This window comes from Lytechinus variegatus, chromosome 4 (genome assembly GCF_018143015.1).
Source record: "Lytechinus variegatus isolate NC3 chromosome 4, Lvar_3.0, whole genome shotgun sequence".
Lineage (NCBI taxonomy): Eukaryota > Metazoa > Echinodermata > Echinoidea > Temnopleuroida > Toxopneustidae > Lytechinus > Lytechinus variegatus.
In genome coordinates this window covers 32,092,133-32,116,547 of record NC_054743.1, presented here as the reverse complement: position 1 = coordinate 32,116,547, position 24,415 = coordinate 32,092,133, and the positions used below count along the sequence as shown (strand labels likewise).

The following is a 24,415-nucleotide window of genomic DNA, read 5'->3' as shown; positions in this document are numbered from 1 at the left end:
TTTTTCGAGGCACAATTAAAATTTGTAATGAAAAAAAAATGCCAGAAGTGTGCCCCCCTTTGAAAATGAAGACCTTAGAAGACCTTTTTTTTTTTGCTTTCATGGACAAAATTCACTTAATTTTTGGTTGAAACCCTTTTTTTTTGCTTGTCAAATTTTTCCTCGGGGAAAATGTGCCCCCCCCCTTTCGAAAAATCCTGGATCCTCCCCTGTTTGTGGTCATTTTAAAGGAGAGGTGGAAAGGAGGATACTGATTGGGAAATAGAGACAAGGAGCAATTTATCAAATTACATGGATGAATTTGTTGAACTGGCTGGTAGTTAAAAGACAAATTGACCATTTGCAAGATGCAAGGCACATATCTCAGAAGTAAAGCAGCTTTCAAGAAATGCCCATTCCTTTCCATATATATGAGTATTTGAAACCAATTGGAAAGTCATTATCGGCTTTTCATTTTTTCATCCCTTAGCATCAGAAACTGGAAGGTCATAGGATGCAAAAATCTCCCGCTCCTCCCACCCCTTACTGTCCTGTTATACCTCCAGAGCTTTACATAAACTTTGAATGAACTTTTTGAAATATTTGTTCATGCTTTATATATTTTTTTTAATAATGTTATGGTGATATTATTTCTCATTAAGTATTGCTTTTTTATCTTTTCCTGTGATTTTATCTGTATAAGTATGTACAATTCAGCTCATGCTGGAAACCAGTCTTGAAACAAAATACCATTATTATTATTTTATACTTTTAATATAAAGCAACTCGTACTCATATAAGTTCTTTTGAATTTACAGATTGGTGCACAGAGAGGTATGATGGGAACAGCTGCTGGGGTGAGTAATGTCTTTTCAGTTCTTCTGCACTAGTTAATGATGCACCAAAGTTTACATGTGATCAAGCAATAATAAAAGCCAATTTTTAAAACTACTTTAATAATGCTCATGCCCACCTGACATGAGTTTTTCTTATAATAACGGTACTCCTGTTGCCGCAGACTCCACAGCTCTTGCCCCTTGCTCCGAGCATGGCTTCTAAAATAGGCTTTCAAAGAATCATTTCCTGTCAAGTACCCTTGCCTCGCCTTCATCCAGTGTGAGAAAGATGACCATGTAAATCATAATAGAATACCTTGAAAATATTTTAACCAAGTTGACAGATGGGTCACATGGTCTAGTGGTCAGAGCAATGGACTCATGATTTAAAGGTTGTGAGCTCTACCATATTCTTCACTTTCATAAAATGACTTGAGAGTAATTTCTGTAGTCTATTACATGTAGTTCCGCCACAATGCATGATTGACTTAGATTTAAAATTTGTTTCCTATGTAATTTGTGATACCAGCTTGGCATTATGCCAGCAAAAAAAGTTGTTCTGCCAAGTTCCTAAATAAGAACTATCTCATAGATCAAATTTGTTATGCTAGGTGCTTTCATCCATTGTTAATGTTTGAAATTTACAAAATTTCCACCTATTTGTTAACAGAGTCGTCTAAAAACGGGTCTTACATCGTCAATGGGAGCTAGGCCTATTACAGGGATGGCACCTCAGGTAAGTTTCAAATGTAATTTTTGAAAAGATTCTTGTAGATGGTAGGTCGTGAAGGTTGGAATTGAATGAAGATAAAAAGGGAAGGAAAACACTATGGGAGAGGGATATAAGTAAAATTGAAATGTGATGATGGTGGTGGTGGTATTGTTGATGATAGTGATGATAATGGTGATGATGATGATGATGATAATGATGTGAATGATGGTGGTGATGTTGATGATGATAATGATGATGATAATACTTTATAGGGTTATGATGGTGATGATGATGGTCTGAAACTCAAATACAATAAAATGTTAGAGTAAATGTATGTGTACAGACAAAAGAAAAACCACATTGCTGATCTTAAGAGCAACTGTTCAGTAGTAAGAACTCGAGTAAAGATGCTGATATAATAACATTGATAAAAAATGATAATGAAAATAATTATATGAACACCAATTGATATGGAATTCATTACTTGATTTTCTTTCCATTTCTCTTCAGGATGGCAATGTTGCTCGGCCAATGACCGCTGTCAAAGCTGCGGGATACTCATCAACTGGCAGAGGTAAATACAATATTCTTTTAAATACTTTGGGTACCACTATTCCTTTTAATTTTTTTTTTTTCCCAAAATATATGTATTGCAGGTTGTCATGGTAAATGTTTTCCTTAATCATTGGCTTAAATTACTGATACACTGTAGATGGACTATAAAAGTTGAGCTTACCTGACATAATTTGTCTATCTGTTCTCATTCCTTTTCCTCCCCCCTGTTCACTGTTATCCAGGACAAGCATTTGACCCATTAGGTCAGTCATCGAAAGGACCAGCGCCCCCATTAGAGACCAAGAATGAAGACTCGTGAGTGTCCTAAAGTATTTCTTTTAACGATCATAGTTAAGCCTTTATCCATCCTTTTGTTTTTGTTTTTTAATAACTTGCATGGTTTGAATTGAAAAATGGAGGGTTAAGTATGAAAGGTCTGTCGTATAAAAGCTGAATATCAGTCAGAGTAATGGATGCTTAATTTACTCGGTACCCAGAAGCAAGGTAAATGAGTTATCCCTAAAAAGACTGGGCTATTCCGAAACCTAAGAAGTCAGGGGAAGGAATCATCTTGGACCCCTACAATCTTGGCAATTGACTGGGCTATTTTGCCGAAAAGTTTATTGTTATCAAATATCAATTTACCATGATGTTTCAGTTGATGCTTTCTCTAAGGGATTTTGTGATGAAGATTAATGCCTTACTATAAACAGATCTTGGCTCATCAATCTTGAATCACCAGGTCCAAACGAAGATTCTCTGTCAACTAAGCTTTCACCTTGTTTACATTTCCACTCTCTGGCCCGTATTTTGCACTCAGGTTTAAATTAAACCCCAGTTCAAAGTTATTTAACTATATTGTGCCAATTGGAGCACATTCAATTTATTTTCTCATTTGACACTCAAATTGTTCATAATTTTCTGTGAATGATAAACTGAAGTATTTTTCTTCATTATGAAAGCAAAAGGAAACAAAATAGTAAACATAAGAAATATACAATATAAACATTATTTTTTAATTTTCGGCTCCCTATAATTTTAGCACAGAGTTAGACCATGGTCTAAGTTAAACCTGACTTCAGAATATGGGCCATTGTGTATTTTGGGGATTTTACAGATTATCATTCCTTTGAATTTCTTTATCCCATGATCAGTGCTGAAGAGAAAGTAAAACAGCTTGAGAAGCAAGTGAATGATCTGATAGAAGAAAGCTGCTTTGCTCACAGTAGAGGAGAATTTACTCTGGTAAGAATAGGGAATTTGTTGATACATATTGATCATAGGCAAAAATCAGTAATGATGATTTGCTGGGTTGTATTTTCAGTTGCACTGTCACTAACTCACTATAAAAACTTGCTCGTAGAGCATAAAGCTGTTTGCGTATTCTCACCCAACTGGTTACTCGGTTTTATTTGCATCTGAATAGATACTCAGAAATGCATATAGGCTTAATCTTGATTGCAAACATTCAATAATTTTTCAAGTTCTATTACTTTGGCTGTTTATGTCACAGATGAGAATACAATGTATGAAAATAAAATAACCTGTGTTTCATGAAAGTTGTCAGAATTGACAATGTCAGTCAAAATCTCAGTTTTTGATGTGCTGATATGCACCAGTCTCTGATTGTTATTTTGCTAACTGTCAGAGAATGACAAAATGTCAGAGATGGCACAATTTCAGTTTCTTGAAATTGTGCCCATCCAAGAAAGAACTCTAACAGTCTTAAAGTACAAGGTAATAGATTATGACGACCCGCTAATTAAGTTTTGAATGAAATCACCTTAATTTATTCCTAGTTATTTATATGTTTAATTAATTTTATTGCATAGGCTCTTGATAAGGCAAAGGAGGCTGGACGGCAGGAGAGGAGACTAGGATCGGTCAGAGATCAACTCAGTAACAACGAACAGGTCAACCTTGACTTGACCTACTCGGTGAGTATATTCTACATTGTTTCCATAAAACCTATTCGTTTCAAATAATGTTGAATAGACTGATATATTAACAACATTTCCTTTGTCTGCATGCAATTGCTCTTCACATGAATACACTGGTTGATATTCTCTTAGCATTGATAAATTAAATTCTATTTTATTTTACCACTTTATGTAGTGTCTGTTGCCAACTCATACTCAAAGTGCAGATTATTTCAACCCTGCATTTTTGTGATTTTTATTTTCCGTTTTATTTCAGCAGGGTAGCCCTTTCAGTTACAAAACTGCTGTGCCAAGGGGCCCTTCACAATAAAAAAATAAATACATTTAAATAGCAATTTACACACACAAAAATAAAACTATAATACTATAATACATGAAATGTTTTTTGCAGTGATGATAAAAAAATAAAATGATTTTTTGGGGATGAAGTGAGAAGAGAAAGTATAATTATAAGATGAATTTCAATTGATTTTTGGTACTTTTTATATTTCATGAAAATATAATTTGTTAGAGAAAACTTAAAATTTCTTTTTTTATTAGGTCAACTTCGGAGAATGCCGCCCTCTGCTTAAAGTACATGTGGAAGCCACCTTAAGTAATAACAGAAGAAATGAAAAGAGAAATGAATGGTCCAGTTAACAAACAAATAAATGTTTTCTTTAATTAACAATGACTTGTAATTTATTACTAGTAGTGTTTTCAAAATGTTCTCTCACTGCCTATCTGTATTCGTATTTATGCTCTTGTCTTGTAAAATCATCAATACTTGAGTGTTATTATGTCATAATTTTCCTTTCATTTGATTTAATGTTTGTTTACTTTTATATTTGAAATAATTATTTGTTTTCAAATATTTTCACTTAATGTTTCTAGGTCTTATTCAATTTAGCCAATCAATATGAAGCTAATGAGATGTTTACAGAAGCCCTCACTACCTACCAGGTTATTGTAAAGAATAAGATGTTTTCAAATGCAGGTGAGTGAATGTACATGTAGGGCTGAAATTAATCTAAGGCTATGGATAACATTTTACTGGCTTCAATGACCCTGTTATTGGTCTCAATTTTTTTTGTGCCATTTTTGTCTCACCTGCGAAGCAAAGTGAGACTATAGGCGCCGCTTTTCCGACGGCGACGGCCGCGGCGGTGGCGGCGGCGGCGGCGTCAACATCAAATCTTAACCTGAGGTTAAGTTTTTGAAATGACGTCATAACTTAGAAAGTATATGGACTTAGTTAATAAAACTTGGCCATAAGGTTAATCAAGTATTACTGAACATCCTATTAGAGTTTCATGTCACATGACCAAGGTCAAAGGTCATTTAGGGTCAATGAACTTAGACCATGTTGGAGGATTCAACATCGAAATCTTAACCTGAGGTTAAGTTTTTGAAATGTCATCATAACTTAGAAAATATATGGACCTAGTTCATGAAACTTGGACATAAGGTTAATCAAGTATCACTGAACATCCTGCATGAATTTCACGTCACATGACCAAGGTCAAAGGTCATTTAGGGTCAATGAACTTTGGCCGAATTGGGGATATCTGTTGAATTCCCATCATAACTTTGAAAGTTTATGGATCTGATTCATGAAACTTAGACATAATAGTAATCAAGCATCACTGAAAATTTTGTGCAAGTTTCAGGTCACATGATTAAGGTCAAAGGTCATTTAGGGTCAATGAACTTTGGCCGAATCGGGGGTATCTGTTGAATTACCATCATAACTTTGAAAGTTTATGGATCTGATTCATGAAACTTGTACATAAGAGTAATCAAGTATCACTGAACATCCTGTTCGAGTTTCAGGTCACATGATCAAGGTCAAAGGTCATTTAGGGTCAATGAACTTTGGCCGAATCGGGGAAATCTGTTGAATTACCATCATAACTTTGAAAGTTTATTGGTCTAGTTCGTTAAACTTGGACATTAGAGTAATCAAGTATCACTGAACATCCTGTGCGCATTTCAGGTCACATGACCAAGGTCAAAGGTCAATGAACTTTGGCCGAATTGGGTGTATCTGTTGAATAACCATCATATCTCTGTAAGTTTATTGGTCTAGTTCATAAAAAGTGGACATAAGAGTAACCATGTATCACTGAACATCTTGTGCGAGTTAGAGTAGTTTTCAAAGTCAGCACTGCTGCTATATTGAACTGCGTGATGCAGGTGAGACGGCCAGAGGCATTCCACTTGTTAGATTTTCACATTTGCTTTATATTATAGAAATGGGTAGCATAGCATAGATAAGTGCCCCCAACAACAACTGGAAAAAAAGACACTTGGAATTGATAATAAAGAGGTTTTGTCGACTAAAGAATGAAATCTGGTTTACTAGACTTAGTTAAAATCCGGGATTAGGTTTCATAAATGACTGAATTTATCTGACATATACGGTATATTTACAGTAGTTAATCAAAAGCCATGAATTCATCGGATGTGAAAAGTTGCCATAATTTTGTTATTCATGAAATATCATCTGTCTGAGAAATTGGTGATATCAAAATTATCATCATGTTATGATAACTGTAAAAGTTTTATTCCGCATCGAAGATGAAAAATTCTTTGTAGTTCAGTGAAATTTTGAAGGGAGTGAAGTCTAATAATGTCACTGATAGACAAATTGACCAATAGTATGTCGTCCAAACTATTGCAATATTAGGTTTGATCAGCCTGAAGACCGTTTCATTGATGTAATCGTAGCTTTGTGGATTTTAATCGTATGCTCTACTTTCCCTGTCAGGTCGTTTGAAGGTGAACATGGGTAACATCTACTACAAGCAACGCAACTACCCCAAGGCTATCAAGTATTACCGTATGGCCCTTGATCAAGTCCCCAATACCCACAAGAGATTAAAGTAAGTTTACTAACTTCTGGGGCCCATTTCTTAATCCTGCTGTGATAATGAATTCCCAATAACAGTTAAGAATTACTGAAATCCTTTAATCTGATTAACTGATATTAAACTTGTTGTAGAAATTGTGCATTTGTTATTGTAACAAGTCTTTATGGAACAGGACACTGGCATGGATATATCTTTATATCGCACCATTTGTCAGAATAACTGTAATAATCATAAGGTGAAAGAAATCAGAGGATACTTGAATTATTTATTTACTTTCATTTTTTGGATGTTTGCAGAATAGATTATTTTGTTTGATATATATGACCAAAGTTATCTATTTCACCTTTTTAAAGTGAACTTGACATGGACGCTCATAAGGTGTAACCTTACTTCAGCTAAACTGTGATTACATACTGATTTTGGCTAACTTCTATGAATTTATAGTTTGTTAGAACAAGTGACAAATACTTCATATGCGTCTACATCTCTCTTGCCCCCTCCCCCCTTCACCTATTCCCACCCACCTCCCTCTGTCCAGGATGAAGATAATGCAGAACATCGCCAACGTCTTCGTCAAGATGGGCCAGTACTCCGACGCGATCACCTCCCTAGAGCACATCATGGCTGAGAAGTCGGATCACTCTACAGCGTTCCATCTCATCCTCTGTTACTACGCGACGGGAGACAGAGATAAGATGAAGAAGACCTTCCAGAGGCTCCTTGGAGTCGAGATGAACCTGGAGGACGAGGACAAATACCTGCCGCATCCTGTAAGTCGTCACTCAGAGTCTTTTCTTGCGACTACCTTGGGATTTTCCTTCCTATTTCTTCACTCCTTTCTTGTTCGCCTTTATCTGCTGTAACATTTTTCCAAACTGATGAATAATCTCCACATTTGCTTGTGGACTTTGTGCAATTAGAATACTATGCTGTGTAGTTCATGGTTTAGAAACTTTTGTCTGTATGTTGTGTTAACCAATATTCCTCTTTATCATTATTGTAGTGTTTATCCATTGTTCCAATTTATTTTGTTCGTATCCCTCCTGTTTCCTATTCTTTTTGAGTAGAGCACTCTTTTTTTTCATTTTCTTTTGATTTTACATTGAATGTTTGAATTCAAGCATTTCCCTCACAACCAAAACCTTTCCCCATAGTATATTGTTCTTTATTTACCTCCATCCCCCCCCCCAAACTAGCAGCTTAAGTCACATCAACACCCACAAATCACTGCAGTTTTTTTTTGTTGTTGTTGATTCAGTCAAAGTTCACAATTTCATTTCCATGCACATTTCATGCTTTTGTCCTTCATTTTCCTCTAAGTTGTCATTATCCTTTCTGCTTTGTTTCACATACCTTTGCTTCTTCCCTTCCATTTTCTATATGTTATTAAATGTAAAAGGAGGAAGAACCTTTTATACCAGCACCGGTGAGTGTTCTAGTTTAGAGTTTATGTTATCTTCTGATAGCTCAGACTAGTGTTAGCCTGGCTATATCAGAAGTTTAAATTGCATTCAGTCATTTCTTTTAGTTTTGTTTAATTCCTATCATTTTTTGTGTGTTTCATGTCTTATCATTAGTTACTACTTTCTTATCTCATGTTAACTTGAAATTTGAGCCTCTTTAAAAGATCAATCACTGTAACCAAGTGCCTTTGCTGCTTTCAGTGGTCATTTATTACTTTGTTGATGTTGTTTCCCTCTTAAATATCATTCTATCGAAACTAATCTAACATTTTATTATTTGAGTTGTTCCTTATTGTTGCAATTATTTCAAATTAACCATTTTTAAAAACTATCCAATATTTCAAGAAAAAATTGCATTTGACTTGTTCCTGCCAGTAAAGTTGCCTATCAATATCTTCAAATCATCAACAAAGCATGTGCTTGATATTTTGTTTCTATATATGTGTTTTAAATTCATCTTGAAATTTGCATTAAAAACAGTATAAGCCAATTTCAGAGTTGTCCATTAATTTTCTCTTCTGTAAAATTATGAAACCCACAGTTTAGTTAATATTAAAAAACATAAAAAGTGTAGACAGCGCTGTTGTATAGGGTTACTTGAAGATCAAACTATGTAGTTCTTGCCTGTGTAGCACTTAATACCACCTTATATTCCATTGAATCTGTATGTAATATGTCGCTGAACTTTTTCGTTCTGTTTCTTAACAAGCTTTGGATTAACATGGCTTGACTCCTCCATTTCCTTTTCTAGGATGACAAGCATGCTAACATGATCCTAGAAGCAATTAGGAACGACGGTCTCAGGCAGGCTGAAAGGAAAAGGTAAGGAGGCTAAACAAATTCTGTTTATAAAATATTTGTGTTATTTGGAAGGAGATTAGACTGAAAGAATAAATAGGGCAAGCCTTATCTCATTGAAAATAGCAAGAGTATCATCTTTCATTGGAAAGAGCAGTCATAGTCTTCTCATTGAAAAAAAACACCACAAGTAGTATTTTATGCCTCGTAATATGAATGTCGCTTGTACAAATGGTTTGACCATCAAACACAAGGTGGTCCTCTTTTTGCCTATCCCCTCACTTCATCCAATGGTAATTATGTGCCTAGTATATACATATGTGTGATGTGTTCTCGGCCCTGTAACAGAAAAACAATTTTGCAATGAATTATAGCTGTAAGTCTGCGCCAAACCATGTACGAAAAGTTATTATCAATTGTAGATATTGATCACAGCATTTTATGTTGCCAGACCCTGCTACATGTTTATGTGAATTTCTATTGAAATTGTCACAAAGTCTTACAATGAAAATGCAATGTATGGTTTGACTGTGCTAATGTTTGAGTAGTAGTCTGTTTTCAGAAATTAAAATGAAAATTTTGCATTTGATTGTAAATTGGATAATGTGACCTTTTTTGCTGATTTATCTCTTTAGGAAAGCTAGTATGGAGAAATGCGTCATGGCTGCAGCCAAGCTGATAGCGCCCTCTATAGAGCAGAGTTTCTCAGCAGGATATGATTGGTGTGTTGACTGTGTCAAGCAGTCCAATTACATTGACCTTGCCAACGACCTTGAGATCAACAAAGCCCTGATGTACCTCAAACAGAAGGAATTCAATCAGGTATTCATTGATTCAAGTTGAAAAAGGTATCAGTTAACTCTCAGAAAAATCATTAAATTGACAAGGATGCAACTTTTCAGGTTAAAGCTTGAATTCAGATTTTTTTCCAGGCCGTAGATAACAACTTTTATTTGTTTTATTTTCATTTATTCATTCATTCATCCATCCATCCATCCATCCATTCATTCATTCTTTCATTCATTCATTCATTCATTCATTTATTTACCCATTCATTCACTCACTCACCCACTCATTTATCAATTTTTTTTTTTTGGGGGGGGGGTTGAAATTGTTTCATTCTAGATGACTGTCTCATGAATTCTTGTGGCATACCTGATTTTAAATTAGCCATGCAAAGTTACAGTCTATAACGAATAAGCAGGTGAATGCCAGTTGATTTACAAAATTTCAACCTGTAGACATAAACAGTGAATTTTTTGCTCATTCATGTACCAGTATTAAAAACATTTGTATATTCACTGGTAAAAAGTTTTCTGTTCAAGATGGCAAACATATCAGGTTGTTACAGATCAGTGCTTTTTTATGCCAAGACCAAAAAAAATTCTAGTCCACAAGTCTGTGGAATGCTTATTTTCCTTTTATGTATTCAATGTACATGTATGTGAATAGGATATTGTGCCAAAGATTTGACTGAAATTCATTGTATACTTGTGCTACTTTTTTCATCTCATTGCATTGAAAAATTCATTTTCTTTTCTTAAAAATTTCTGTTCCAGGCTGTAGAGGTTCTAAAGACCTTTGAGAAGAAGGAGTCCAAGTGTGCCGCAGTGGCTGCAGTCAACCTATCCTTCATCTACTTCCTACAAGGTGATATAGCTATGGCTGAGAAGTACGCAGAGGTTGCCATGACAGCAGATCGATACAATCCTCCAGGTATGTCAGCATTAGATGAGGGGTGGGAAGGGATAGGGATGAGGGTGTATCATAGCTGACTGTTATTTTTCAGTTCAAACCCAGCGCACACTATGCGATCCGACACGACGCGATTTTCTAATAAATTGCATTTTGCTTTAAATGTGAAGGTTCCAAGAAGTCAACTTATTTTATCTGAAGTTCGACATTGCGTTAAAAATAATATAATCATAATTTTGCTTTGCGACAAGTCCTATGGTCGGAGTAAAGTCCAAATCCAAGTCGCAGCTGATGATGACGTCATTACGATTTGAAATTGAATTTGCTTTTATTTCTACAGGGAGGCACAAATTTGACTGAATTTTGATTTCAGTAGTCCTACTGATCTCTGATCGCTAAGATTTTATCGGCTGGAATGTTCATATCAAACGTTATTACAATTTCTTTGAAATTTGGATTGCATAGTGTGCACCAGACTTAACATAGGGAACATTCAGCGAACTATGCACTGATGGTAACGGTTTGCACTGCTTATTTTTTTCATCTTCTTTCAGCCTTGGTGAATAAAGGTAACTGTGTGTATGTCCAGGGAGATCTTGAGAAGGCCAAGGAATGCTACCAGGAAGCACTCAGAACAGAAGCATCCTGCACAGAAGCTCTCTATAATCTAGGTCAGTATATAAATGAGATATTGACTGGCCACGAGGGCAATACAAGAATACATTGTCCCATAAGAGAATGATATTGTCCTGAGTCTCAAGGCAATATATTTCTTTAAAGGGCAACATTTCCTATGTTTCCAAAGTAGAGCCAGACATTTTAGTTTTACAAAAATTAAAAACAGCTGTTACAAACACTACAATAGTTAAATAAAAATCTATTGTCCACTATTGTCTCACATTTTCACTAAAATTTGAATACATATCCAATGGTTACCATTGACTTTCAGTATTTTCAAACTACAAATATTATGTACTGATACCATACATCAAAATTATTTTCATTTAAATGTTAACCAAGGACACTTTGACAAAATTTTGTCCCTGTAATCCAGGTCATGCGACCAACAGGCTTCGTAGTTTGATATATTTCTAATCTCATATCACTCTTTTTAATAGGTACTCCACCTATCAGAAAGAAATGTGACAAAACCTGCATGAATTGAGGGTAATTGCTTTGTGTAATGAATTAGCATATCTTTATAATTTTTTAGGTCTCGTCAACAAGAAGCTCGGTCATCTAGAGCCAGCGTTGGATTGTTTCCTCAAACTCCACGCCATACTCAGAAACAATGCTCAAGTAATATTCCAGATAGCATCAATGTATCCTTGATAAATAACACTTCTTTGTAATATTTCAAGATTTTTAGGGGATTATTTGATAGTATTCATTTGGGGAATTTTCTATTTTTTTAAGTGTGCAATTTGATAATTAGTTCTAGATAGAGGAATTATGTTCTGATTACTTCATATTCAATTTAATATAATTTATTTCCATATTCTATTCAATAATTAAACTTTAATACTAAATATAAACAAATGTGGACTCTTAAATGATACAATCAGATAGCAATAAGCAGTAAGTAATATAAAAAAATCTGACTCTTCACAAAAAGTGTAAATGAGCATTATACTCCAGGTTCTCTTTTCACAAAGACTAAAAAGGTAAACTTGCCATTGTGGTAACTAGCATGGCATCAAGTTTCTGCATCCAATAAAAAGTCAAGTTTTCAAGGTATTGCCATAATTGTGAAGATTCCATAATTGTAAGTCCCTATAGTAACAGTGCCTCTCAGCCAATCAGAATCAAGGAAAGATGTCAGATCTGACAACTTGTCGGCTGAAAATGTTGATGAAACGCCCCCCTGATTTAGCTATTCGGGGGGGGGGGGGGGCATACATTTTGACTGTATAGTGAGAATCCATCAAAGTGTAGCTAAGCATAGGGTTAAACCATGATTTTGTCTTACATGTAGCCAATCAAATTGCTAAATTTAAACAGCTTTCAACTGATTATTGATAACAACATGAAACGGGTCCCTCCTTTTCACTCAAAGTTCGATAGAGCTCCAAAAGTTCCTTGACCTTATGTTTGATGTATAGCTATGAGATGTTAGAGGACATCCCTCAAGCCAGTGAATGGTTCATGCAGCTGATAGGCATCGTACCAACCGATCCGGGTATCCTCTCCAGAATGGGAGAGCTCTACGACAACGAGGGCGACAAATCACAAGCCTACCAGTACCACTTTGAGGTCAGTATCCATTGAAACTGACGGACATTGAGGTCATGCCAGTATCAGTGCTGTGGTCACACCTGGTGGTACTGCTAACCGCCATTTTGGTTAGCACCTCACCATAGCAATAGACAGGAATTCACAAATGTTAGAGATATATTTGTAGTTTGTAAAATTGTTTCTTGATGAGTGGTACAGCAGGGAAGGAGAAAGGAAAGATAGACCTTCATCTGTGCTTGTCCATGAAAGCGGGCATTTGGGTACCAACTTACAAAGCTCTGATTTGGTTCAAAGCAATACAGAGCAGCACTTGTGGTCAATAAACAGTGATAACCTTTTCATAATCTACAATACTTTGGGCATATCACCTTACGACGATTTTTCAACACAATCATAAACCATTATCGAATATTCAATATTTTGTCAATATCACATATTTTCGATAATATTGAAATATTGCCCAGCTCCAATTTTATAATAATGTTCATTTTCTCCCATACAGTCATTCCGTTATTACCCGTCCAACATTGAGATCATCGAGTGGTTAGGGGCTTACTTCATCGACTCTCAGTTCGTCGAGAAGGCCATTCATTACTTTGAGAGGGCGGCGGTCATCCAACCCAACCAGGTCAAATGGCAGTTGATGATTGCCAGCTGTCATAGAAGAAGCGGTAAGAATTAATCTGTTGCTTATTAGGTCTGTGTGATCTCTTTACAAGGCATATGGGAATTACAGAATTCATTAGTCAATATGTTAACAGTGATAATTTTGTTCATACTGTTAAAAGATACCTTTATGTGCACATTTATACAGGAAATGGAAACCCCAGCGACATTTATGTGTAATAGGTTGAAAGCTTATAGGGTGACAACAGTAAATGTCTTCTTTTCTGTGCAGCCTGGTTGAAAAGTGCTAGAGCCCGTCAGAATCTACAGAAGAATGTTGTGTTTGTGTGCAAACTCTATTTTATGTCAGCTTTATGTTGTGCATCTATTTACAGAGAAGATGCTCTTGATTGCCATACCATGTCTAAGAAATAGAAGGGGGAAAACATTTGTGGGAATCGATATGTTGTGTAATAAAAACCCATAATGCCTATTCTTACAAAGGAAACATTTGGTTGGAGAATGCCCTGAACGAATGTTTCAAACTGTAACAGTTTGTTTCTTACTAATTCCTTCCTGAAAGACATAATATATTTGCTTATGATGAAGCATAGGAATAAAGATTCTGATACCATCGTGAAATATCTCTCATTCATATACATCAAACAAATTTGATTAAGCTATAAAGTTTAAAAATTAATTGTACCAATGTAAATCATATATGATTCTCTTTCAAATACAGGAAACTATCAACAAGCCTTGGAGACCTACAAGAAGATTCATAAAAAGTTCCCTGACAATGTAGAATGTAAGTGAAACCTTAGTCACTTCTCCATAGAAAATATCATAGATCGTGAATAATCACTTAGGAAAAGGTACATGTAACAGCGAAGCTGTAATCAAAGTAGGAAAGGATCGTAATAATTCACCACCGTAGGTACAGTTAGTTATCTTCCTTATGTAGTGGAAATTGTCTTTAGAGACCACCTAAGGGAGACAAGAGAAATGGTCTTCATGAACAGGTAGCGTGTATGGTCATGTTATGTATGTTAAATTAATATGTGTTTCAATGGGGAACAGTTAATGGAAACAAAGTTTGTTGTCAGTCCTTCTATACAGTCGATCATTAAAGCAGCTTTTTATGTAGATTTTGACAAATATCCTTTAATAGCCAAGGACTGACGCTTTGATTTCTCATGACAATTATTCTATTATCTGGCTAGCATGTAAGTCCGCATGAAACTTAGCAGTGATGTTATTTAGTCAATCCTATCTCAATTTGTCTCTGAGGCTGACTTTATTAGAGGTTTTTATGCCATTTGTCTGATATCATTCTTTAGGTTTGAAGTTCTTAGTACGTCTTTGCTCTGATCTTGGACTGAAGGATGCCCAAACATACGCAACCAAACTGAAGAAAGCAGAGAAAACTAAAGAGCTCAGAGAACAGGTTTGATAACAAAATCATTTCTTTCTTACATTTGTTCATTTCTCTATTAATATATATGTCTTGATATTTATGTATGTGTTCATTTCTTTATATAGATATACTTATTAATTTTTATTAATTTTATTCATTTATTTTTATTTTTTTTGTTAAATATTTATTCAATGTTTATATTTTTGTTAAATTTTTTTTCCCCTTGTCATTTCTAATTCATTTAAATCCATATTTGGATTGTCAGGGGGAAGGGTCAGCTCTCTAGTCTGCTCTCCAGGATCAGCTAATTAAACATCACTTCGGTTTACCAAATTTCACTTGATTTGGAATGTTCAGAAAGCAATAACAATATACAGTGATATCTGCATATCAAAAGCCACACAATGAATAAAGGTCTTTATGATTTTGTGGTCTGTATAGACAAATTACTGTAATAGTTGTTTCAATGGGGAAAACAATTAAATTTCCTATGATCAGGAATGTTTGGACAGTAAAAAGATATGCAGTAAAACCTGCATATAAAGACCAATGCAACATTTGTTATTTTGTAAGCAGGTGCCCAGGTGGTCTTTATTAACAGGTTCTATAATACATGTTTCAATCAGGAAACTTTATTCAAGTGAAACCAAATTGGTGGGCTTAATTTACAGGTGGTCATTAAATTAAGTTTGACTGTGTCACTGTACAGAAGGGCTGTGGTCATTTTTTTTTTAAAATCTATTAATATGGCCTATTAAGATTGTCATGTGAAACTGAAATGATAGCTGGTGGGTGTCTTATAAAGCTGTTCGTAATTATGAAAGACTTTACGAGCGACAGGTGACCCTTTCTTGAGGTAAATCATGTGCACCAAATGGTGTGGATGTAGCTCTTAAGCAAGGATCACCAGTCGTTCATGAAGTCATGGGTAACTTACAAACAGCTTTATGGAACTCCCTCCTGGATACAAAATTAATATATTCAAACAGCCAATGATAAGGTACTAAATAGAAAATCTAATTATTTTGTTTGTTTCAGAGGGCCACCAGTGGTAACAGACGTGGTAGCGGTCGTGGTGTACGGCAAGGAAGCGCAGGTCAGTTATTTCATCGTACACAAATGCATGTTTCATCATGTTTATGAATTACACTTTAATATCTCATCTCATATTTCAGTAATTTATCAATTGATGTGATTAATAAAAATAGCAGTACCCAAGGGAAGGATATATCTGTCACTTCCTCAAAATCATACGTTTGGTCATAAAACATTAACATTCATCCATTTTACAAGTACAAATTGATTGCCGTGTTTGTTGTATGATATATACTCCCTATTGACATCTAATTTAATTATGTATTTGATTTGATTGTTGACCATTTATTAACTGAGAGCTTGATTCAATGACTCCAACCAGTTTGTAGGCTCAGTTGGTAGAGCGTCCGTCTCACAACCGGGAGGTCGGGGGTTCAAACCCCGGCTGCGTCAGACCAAAAGACGTTTGATGTTGAACGATTAAAGGGAAAGAGCCTCGTCTATCTGGCGCTGCACAGCGACTGCCGGGCCCACGAACAGTTGGGCAAAGTAAATTTTCATAGTACTTCATTTCATGTCTATTTTGACCAATAAATAAAATGAAAAAATATGGATTTGGGTATTCTGATTAATTCATATGATAATTATAGTTAATCGGAGGGAGAAGGGGGATATATAAATAAACGCAACTGAAAACTTAAGCCCCAGATCCGCTTGAATACATACCGGTACAAAAAACTTTGTCATATCTCAGCTGAAAATTGAATCACATTAAATTCATCAGTGAAATTATGATAAGGAACAAAATGTAATAAAACAAGAATTAAAGGGTGAGTGATTAGTTTCATGCAGATTTTAGAATAACTCAAACCTTGTGTTAGCTTATTTATGGTTTGCAAATATATATTCAGGTGTTTATCATATATGTTAGTTATTCTCATTTGGTAAACAATTTTGCTGCTTATGGCAGTCAAAGTGGTCGTTGATTAATTTAAAGATTTGTTTTACCCGTATTATCCTTTTTCTTCTAGCCAAATCATGCCCATTTTGCATCTAAATCGTAAATGTTGAACTATTCAATTCACATCATCCATTATTTTATTGATCGTACAAGGCTAATATCCTTTCGGAATTAATTTTGATAATTTAGCATATCTTTCTAAAATACATACATACAAGTAGCTTTCAGTTTCCATGAATTATATTCAATTTTCTTGCATTCTTTGTTTAATTTCTGCTGCTATTGTATAGACATAAGAGGTGAGAATTGGCATGGTTTTGAAAAAAAATGGAAATATGCACAAAACATTTCATTTCCATGGTTATATTTCTCTATAATTGTTTTATTTGGCACAGTGGCACATTTTTGGGTTTGAAGATGATTTGTTTTTGGTTTGGGAATTTTTATTTTAATTTTGTTACGAAGCAATTAGTAGTGTCTTATTCTTTTTGATTTTTCTTTGGGTAACTCGGAATTAGCACTTGTGAGGCAATGTGAATCACATGACAGTTTTCTTTATTTTTGATGGTTTTATTTTACTGGAACAATCTGTATATGTATTACTAACACTGTGCACATGTGTTTTATCCTGAATTTAATTTTCTTTTAATCACAATTTATATAGACAATTAAAAAAAATTCAAACCACCTTTCATCAATTGAAATTTTTTTCCCAGCAGTCCGCTCTAACGCACCATTCCAATCACCTTAATGCAGTTTTAAATTTATTTAATTAATGTACAGTACTCACATAAATAATTTTGGTACCTTAACTCAAGTGACAAGTTTAATGGGGCTTTTCAACAGTGATAACTCACTCAAAAGTATTACAAGCAACTGAAATCATTGCATCTGATGAGTTGAGAGTGAATTTGATTCTGAAAATCGCCAACAAGGTGTTTGACGAAAAGCTCTCCTTGGGGGCTGTTTAATTAAGCTGTTTGCAACTTCGTAGTTCTTAATCAGATCCTCAATCATGTCAAATCAAAATGGCCAGAGTCAAAATGTGATCTTTGTAGATTGGAATTCTTGTCGTAAACAAACATCTCAATGCAAAGTTTATGACTTGTTGAAAATTGATAAGGGTTTTTAGGAGATTCATTCCCACACATGAAAATAATAGGCTCATTTTAATTCCAGTTGTTTGTAAAGCATAAACTACACCACCTTGGAATCTATCACAGATAAACATTTGCCTTGTCATTAATATTAGCACATTTAAACGCTCCAAGTCACAATTTTCACTAATTTCATACTGCATTCATCAGCATATACATTCTCCCATTTATTGAATGCCCATCTTCATGAGTGTCGAAATGATGAATCGTTGGCCCTGTTAGTTTGCACACCTAAAATATAATTTTGTTTGTTTCCTCTGAATTGAAGTCATTTCTATACCATATTGTGCTTATGGACATACTACTACCATACAAGTACATGAAATATGTTTCGCATTAAAACTGCTTTATTGATACACTATGAGTTAATCAATTGCATGATGAAGCCCTTGACATTTCACCTCATTCTCATAAAATACACAGGTGATATTGCAAAATTTAGTGACTACTTTTTTCTTCATGCAAAAATTTTGTAAACCAAATCCATAACATACTGGTGTAGTATCGTAACTCTAAGTGACATTTTATAGGACAATGTCATGCCATTTTTTTTTGTAATTTGTGTACAAATTCAATGGAAGAAGAATCCCTATCCTACCCCCCCCCCCCCATTTGAATTACAATTTGATATAATATAGGTGATGCAATATTCGCTGGGGCTTTACTTTCATTAAAAGATTGAGAGTCGAAGAGTGAAATCTGGCTCCAATCTCTTAATTAACTATGATACATTCCCAGTTTATGATTCAATTGCAACAGGGGGTGTGTTTCACAAAGATTTAATTGTGAACTAAAGTCACTCACATTGCATTATTGGGTACATACATGTATGAGATGACTATTTTATATCATATGTGTGTTGACATCGAAGCATGACTTTAAGCCACACTTAACCCTTGGTGAAATACTCTTTTCTAAGTCATTATTTATCACTAGAGGGCTTTGCACATGTACATGTAGTATAAACTAGCTATGGTAATAAATTCACCCACCCCTACCACCCACTAATCTGATAACCTTGTCACACACTACCATTTAATGATACCCTCTGGAAAATGAGTTTGTATATGATGTATCTGAAATGGAATTTGAATTGAATTTGAAATTGAAATCTAAATCGAAATTGAAATTAAAATTAGATTTTAATTTGAACTATGTGAATTTCAGTCATGTAGTTGATTTATAGACGTACATATACGTATAATTACCGTAGATATGGACAGATGGCTTAAACTTGAATAGCAATGTTCAAATGGAATCTGAGGCAGTCTACGCACTGCCGGACGAAATATTATTATAAGTTGGAGACAAATGGTAGAGTGTGACAGGGTCTTAACATTAACACTTCACATCCCTTGCACTGGTTCTGTGTGTTGTTGTTTCTTGGGTCAGGTTCAGAGCGAGTTGGTAGTGGCACGAGGAGGGGTCTGGAAGACGACCGCCTCGATAGCCCCGCTGGTAAGTTCATGTATGGGAGAACTGGTTATGCTGTATCTGATTGTCATTATGACTGTACATTTTGCATAAAAAGCACTTCATGCTGTTTATGGTAATGTATTTTGTCGCTGAGCTGTTGAAATCTTTTATCTCAAATTTTTTTTAACATTAAAAAAGTTAAAAATTTGAACCTCAGCTCAGCAAAATCTTGATTTTAGAGTTATGATATTAGTCATACTGTTTTTTTGCATACAAACAATTCCCTACTATAATACTATAGGTCAAAATTGCCATATTTCTAAGATAAAACTTGAGTTTCCCTCAAATTTTTCTTTAAATATGAGCTTTTAACGGCACAGCGACTTTATACAAAAATTACTGTGAATTCTTCATGTGGTATATCTAAGTGAGCTATGTGCCTGCAGGCTGCATAAGAACAAATATAGGTATTGTTATCAGTATATTACATTACCTTGACCAAATCTAGCCAGCATAATTAACATGATTGCTTTTCATAAGAGCCTTCTGACTTTCTTTACTCCTGTCATTAGATCAGCTTATGTAATAGAAGAAGACAATTGACAGCAGTTCTTTCTGCAGAAATCCCACACCCCAAGGGCAGATCCAGGATTTTTGGAAATGGGGGGGGGGCACATTTTCCAAGTAAAATATTGACAAGCTGGAAAAAAGGGTTTCAACCAAAAATTAAGGGGATTACGTCCATGGAAAATTTGAAACTTTGTTTGACAAGCAAAAAACAAAAAAACCTCTTCACTTTTAAAAGAGAGGGGGCACACTTTTGTCTTAACGGCATTTTTACATTACAAGTTTTAATTGTGCCTCTCAAAGGGGGGGGGCCTTGGCCGTCTGTGCCCTCCCCTGGATCCGCCAGTGCTCCACCCCCCCCCTCCCACAAAAAACAGAAGATATGTTATACTTTGTAGCCCACTGTCAGAGTTCTGTAGGTAGTAAAAAAGTAAAACAATATTTACCTATTATCAATGCCTGCCTACTAGCAAAGGACATTTCCCCCTTTTTTATTTCAATTATTGTTATTAAACTCACAAATTGTCTAGCAGCAATTTTGATCAAGTGCAAGAAATTCTTATGCCAGGACTTGTCATCCATTTTATTTTTTTGTCTATTTTGTATTTATATATGATATTTATAAATTGAATGTCACCAATATTTATTCTTTTTATTTCAAATTGCAGCATTGACTCTAATATGATAATACTGTCATTTAAAATGCTTGTATATCTGCGTATCTTGTTAACATTACATTCATAAACTTAAAAGTTCATTTCCCCTTTAATAAATTCTGTAGTTATTGCATTGGTAATTTCTGACTGTATGTATTATGTAAACCTGAAGCTTTTGTGCTCACTACATAAACTAACATCTCTGTCCTATATGTTTATCTAGTACATGACACTTCTATTTTCCACTCTAGTTTGCCTCAATCAACTATTGTGTGCTGTACATTTAATGATAATATTTATTAACTTTCTTTGAATGGCTTATAATTTGTATTGACCGTCCTTTTAATTGATTGAAGTGAAAGATTATATTTCCTTGTGCATTATCATTTAAAATGCTACGAATATTTGAAATGTCAAAAAAGGTAATCATAACTTAATTATTAAGTATGAGCTGTGTGTTTTGGATCCATTACTGTTGTTTCCGCTATATGAGATCCAGCATGACTGTCCTCTTCTGCTTTTTTCTTGCAAATGATAATAAATGCCAAAACTACTGAAAAATTGTGAACATAATTAATTCCCAAATCTTAGAATAGATGTGTTTTATTTTTTTAATACAATATATATAAGAAATGTAAATTCTTGAGCATTCAAAAATATGCTAGACAAGTAATCCCCCGTTTATCATTTTGGCTTTTGAGGACAAAATCAAGCAATGAATTTCCATATGTGTCTTTTGATTAATTTGATTCGGTTATACAAATATATTTTAAAACAGATTCAGGGAGAGGAGGTAGCGGAACAAGCAGTCGACAGAACAGCGGACGGTCAAGCGCTAGACGGAGCAGTGGGAGGATGAGGGCAGCATTACCTGAATCAAGTGGTGTATATCAAGTAGAGGAACAGAATGTTGGTATGTTGTACATTGGAATCTACTCCGTAGGCTTGTATTAAAAAAATGGGCATTTTAATAAAATTTTGTACATCAGACCCCCCCTCACTATATGGCACCTCATAAGATGATCTGTCTCTGTTTTGTAGTTGATATGAAAACTTGTAGTGCTTTAAAATTATCATGGCTTGAGCATTCATGAAATGACCTACGATTTGATTTGAGTAAAATATGGGATGGATGATTGACTTATGATATTATAGACTTTATCAGCACTATTATTATCCCCATCTTGGTATTTAATCAGACTTGCCTGCACTCACTGAAAGCACATACTTCACGACCTTGAGAGTATTCCAGATAGTGACAACTGTTTGCAAACATTTATGTTCTTCATGTTTCCTGGAAATTGTCATTGTGCCCTCGGCCTAGTGGTCAATGAAATCACTATGATTATACATTTCTGCTTTCCCACATGATCAGAATGATAACCTTACCATTGAATTGAAGACTGGGTATAAGTTATACCATCGTTTGAACTTTGACCTTCACATTTGTCTCACCTTCATTCCAGATGCCTCCTACATTGATCCCTTAGGCCCATCAGCGGAGAGGCCCAAGACAGCAGCGAGGAAAAGAGACGCTGAGGATGAGTTTGGTGATGAGGAGCTCGGTGATGACCTTCTCCCAGAATAAACGCAAAGTGTGGTGTCAGAAGGAATATACCCATTTTAAGAATGCATGGGAGGGTGTTACGAACGGCTTCGTTCAATTTTAAGCTAAAAGAAATTGATTTTAGGATTTTGGATTGGTTTACCTCTTCAAAAACTGATTTTTGCTGTTCGTAAAGCTCCCCTTAGTGTAATGGAACATCTGTACAATCGATAGAGAAGATATTTATAGAATTAGCAATCGAATAAATTCAAACAACCAATTGAGTTAACAATTCCATCATTTTCATGGTATGAATAATTCGAATTCAGATTTCCAATGAGATTTTATCCTGTGATATATTTATAAGTATTTAGTTTTGAATTAAATTTTGATGCTAATATATTTCTTTCTGTGAATGTGCTCTAAATGTGATACTTCTTGTTAAAGTGTTTGTCAGCACTAAAGTGATGAAGTCACTATGTCACCTTGAGAATTACATAGTACATGTACAAGTAAAGTACAATCAATTCCGTCTAGTCATAGATTGCCATTTTATTTATTTAGTTCAGTCGTAATCACAATCAGAACGATGGACAATGTTTCTGGTGAAATGTGTAGCTATTAAAGAGTACTTAAACTTCACAATACATGTGTAACATATGATCATACGAACTGATATAGGGTAAAGAACTGTTTCACGTTTCAACAGTTCTGCAGCAATTACAAGTCTTCTATCAAATTATCAACCATTTTGTAACCATATGATCATACGAACTGATATAGGGTAAAGAACTGTTTCAACTGCAGCAATTACAAGTCTTCTATCAAATTATCAACCATTTTGTAACTTTTTTGGTAAATGACCTACCTTCTCTTCACAAAAGGGACATGAAATGCCTTTTATTTTGATACATTTGATGCAGAAGGGTGAGGGTAGCTTTTGGGTCTGTCTAAGTTTTTCACGTAAATTGAATTGACTGATGATGTATATTCCATAATTTGAAATAGTTGTGATATAAATTATTTTCAACTGTCTGCTTTACAGACAAGAACTATGAACTATCAACAAATGAAATTCTTTGTATCAATAATGGGACATTGACTTGCAAAGTTATTCACGAATTTATAAGTGACTTAATTTATCAAAAGCAAAATGGGGTGAAGATACACATGTGAGCAAGGTGAAAGTATGCAGATATAGATCATATCGAAAGAATACTTTGTGCCCAATTTTCATGGAAAGTTTGTAAAATGCAATTATATATTGCTTACATACCTGTGCTCCGTAACACAAAGGTTTGCGATGAATTGCAAATATGAAAGAACCACACTGATTGGTTCCCGGTCAGTATCTTTAACCAAATACGCGTATAACATTGATCTTGATTGGTCAGTCCATTTAGCGATTGATCGCATATCTTTGTGTTACGGAGCCGTGGAAAGAGATCAGGCTTATCTCTGACTTACTTATTATTAAAAACCATATATTCTTATCCAAATTTACTAATTTGACTCCCTAAAATAGTAATGGACAAAATAATTTAATGATTTTGATGTGTTTGTGTGATGTATAGCTAGAAGAGATATATCTTGTTGAAATCCTGCTTTGTGATTTTAAATATGTATAAAAGAGAAGTGAAAATTAAATATTATTACCAAGCATACATAAAATATTTTGTTCACATGTGGAGTTTTCATTTATTTTATCATCTTGGTCAAATTTTACCCAGTGCATATATCTTTTTTTTTTCTCAACCTTCTTCCCCTATTTTTTTTCTCTCTCTCTCTGCCTTATTTTCACATAATTATATGGTGCAGTTGAATAGTGTATTATAACTTTATAAGGGGCATGAGGGGTGTGATGAAAAGAACATGATGAGGATAAGAATTAGGAGTGTGATAATTTATGAGGATGGCTGAGCTGAAGTGTGATGACAGTCATGGAAATGATGATGATGATAAAGAGTGTGATGATGATGCAGCTATGGA

At 34.7% G+C, this 24,415-nt stretch overlaps 1 protein-coding gene across 3 annotated transcripts in view; it reads left to right on the top strand.

Moving 5' to 3' along the window:
- The window catches only part of LOC121413859 (intraflagellar transport protein 88 homolog), a 28,884-nt gene extending 5,686 nt beyond the window's left edge, over window positions 1–23,198 (top strand). The window contains exons 5-26 of one of the 3 annotated variants that reach the window (XM_041606832.1): window positions 798–836; window positions 1,486–1,551; window positions 2,038–2,101; window positions 2,325–2,397; window positions 3,237–3,327; window positions 3,915–4,019; window positions 4,896–4,998; window positions 6,772–6,886; window positions 7,413–7,644; window positions 9,089–9,159; window positions 9,771–9,957; window positions 10,695–10,851; window positions 11,385–11,501; window positions 12,044–12,152; window positions 12,933–13,083; window positions 13,568–13,736; window positions 14,414–14,479; window positions 15,012–15,118; window positions 16,127–16,184; window positions 19,634–19,699; window positions 21,659–21,793; window positions 22,347–23,198. In XM_041606832.1, the coding sequence (XP_041462766.1) occupies window positions 798–836; window positions 1,486–1,551; window positions 2,038–2,101; window positions 2,325–2,397; window positions 3,237–3,327; window positions 3,915–4,019; window positions 4,896–4,998; window positions 6,772–6,886; window positions 7,413–7,644; window positions 9,089–9,159; window positions 9,771–9,957; window positions 10,695–10,851; window positions 11,385–11,501; window positions 12,044–12,152; window positions 12,933–13,083; window positions 13,568–13,736; window positions 14,414–14,479; window positions 15,012–15,118; window positions 16,127–16,184; window positions 19,634–19,699; window positions 21,659–21,793; window positions 22,347–22,468 (2,403 nt within the window). In that variant the 3' untranslated portion in view covers window positions 22,469–23,198. Of the gene's footprint in view, window positions 1–797; window positions 837–1,485; window positions 1,552–2,037; window positions 2,102–2,324; window positions 2,398–3,236; window positions 3,328–3,914; window positions 4,020–4,895; window positions 4,999–6,771; window positions 6,887–7,412; window positions 7,645–9,088; window positions 9,160–9,770; window positions 9,958–10,694; window positions 10,852–11,384; window positions 11,502–12,043; window positions 12,153–12,932; window positions 13,084–13,567; window positions 13,737–14,413; window positions 14,480–15,011; window positions 15,119–16,126; window positions 16,185–17,374; window positions 17,384–19,633; window positions 19,700–21,658; window positions 21,794–22,346 lie in introns of all 3 variants that reach the window. The other 2 variants (XM_041606833.1, XM_041606834.1) reach the window with 2 other exon arrangements.
- Window positions 23,199–24,415: the final 1,217 nt, after the last annotated feature.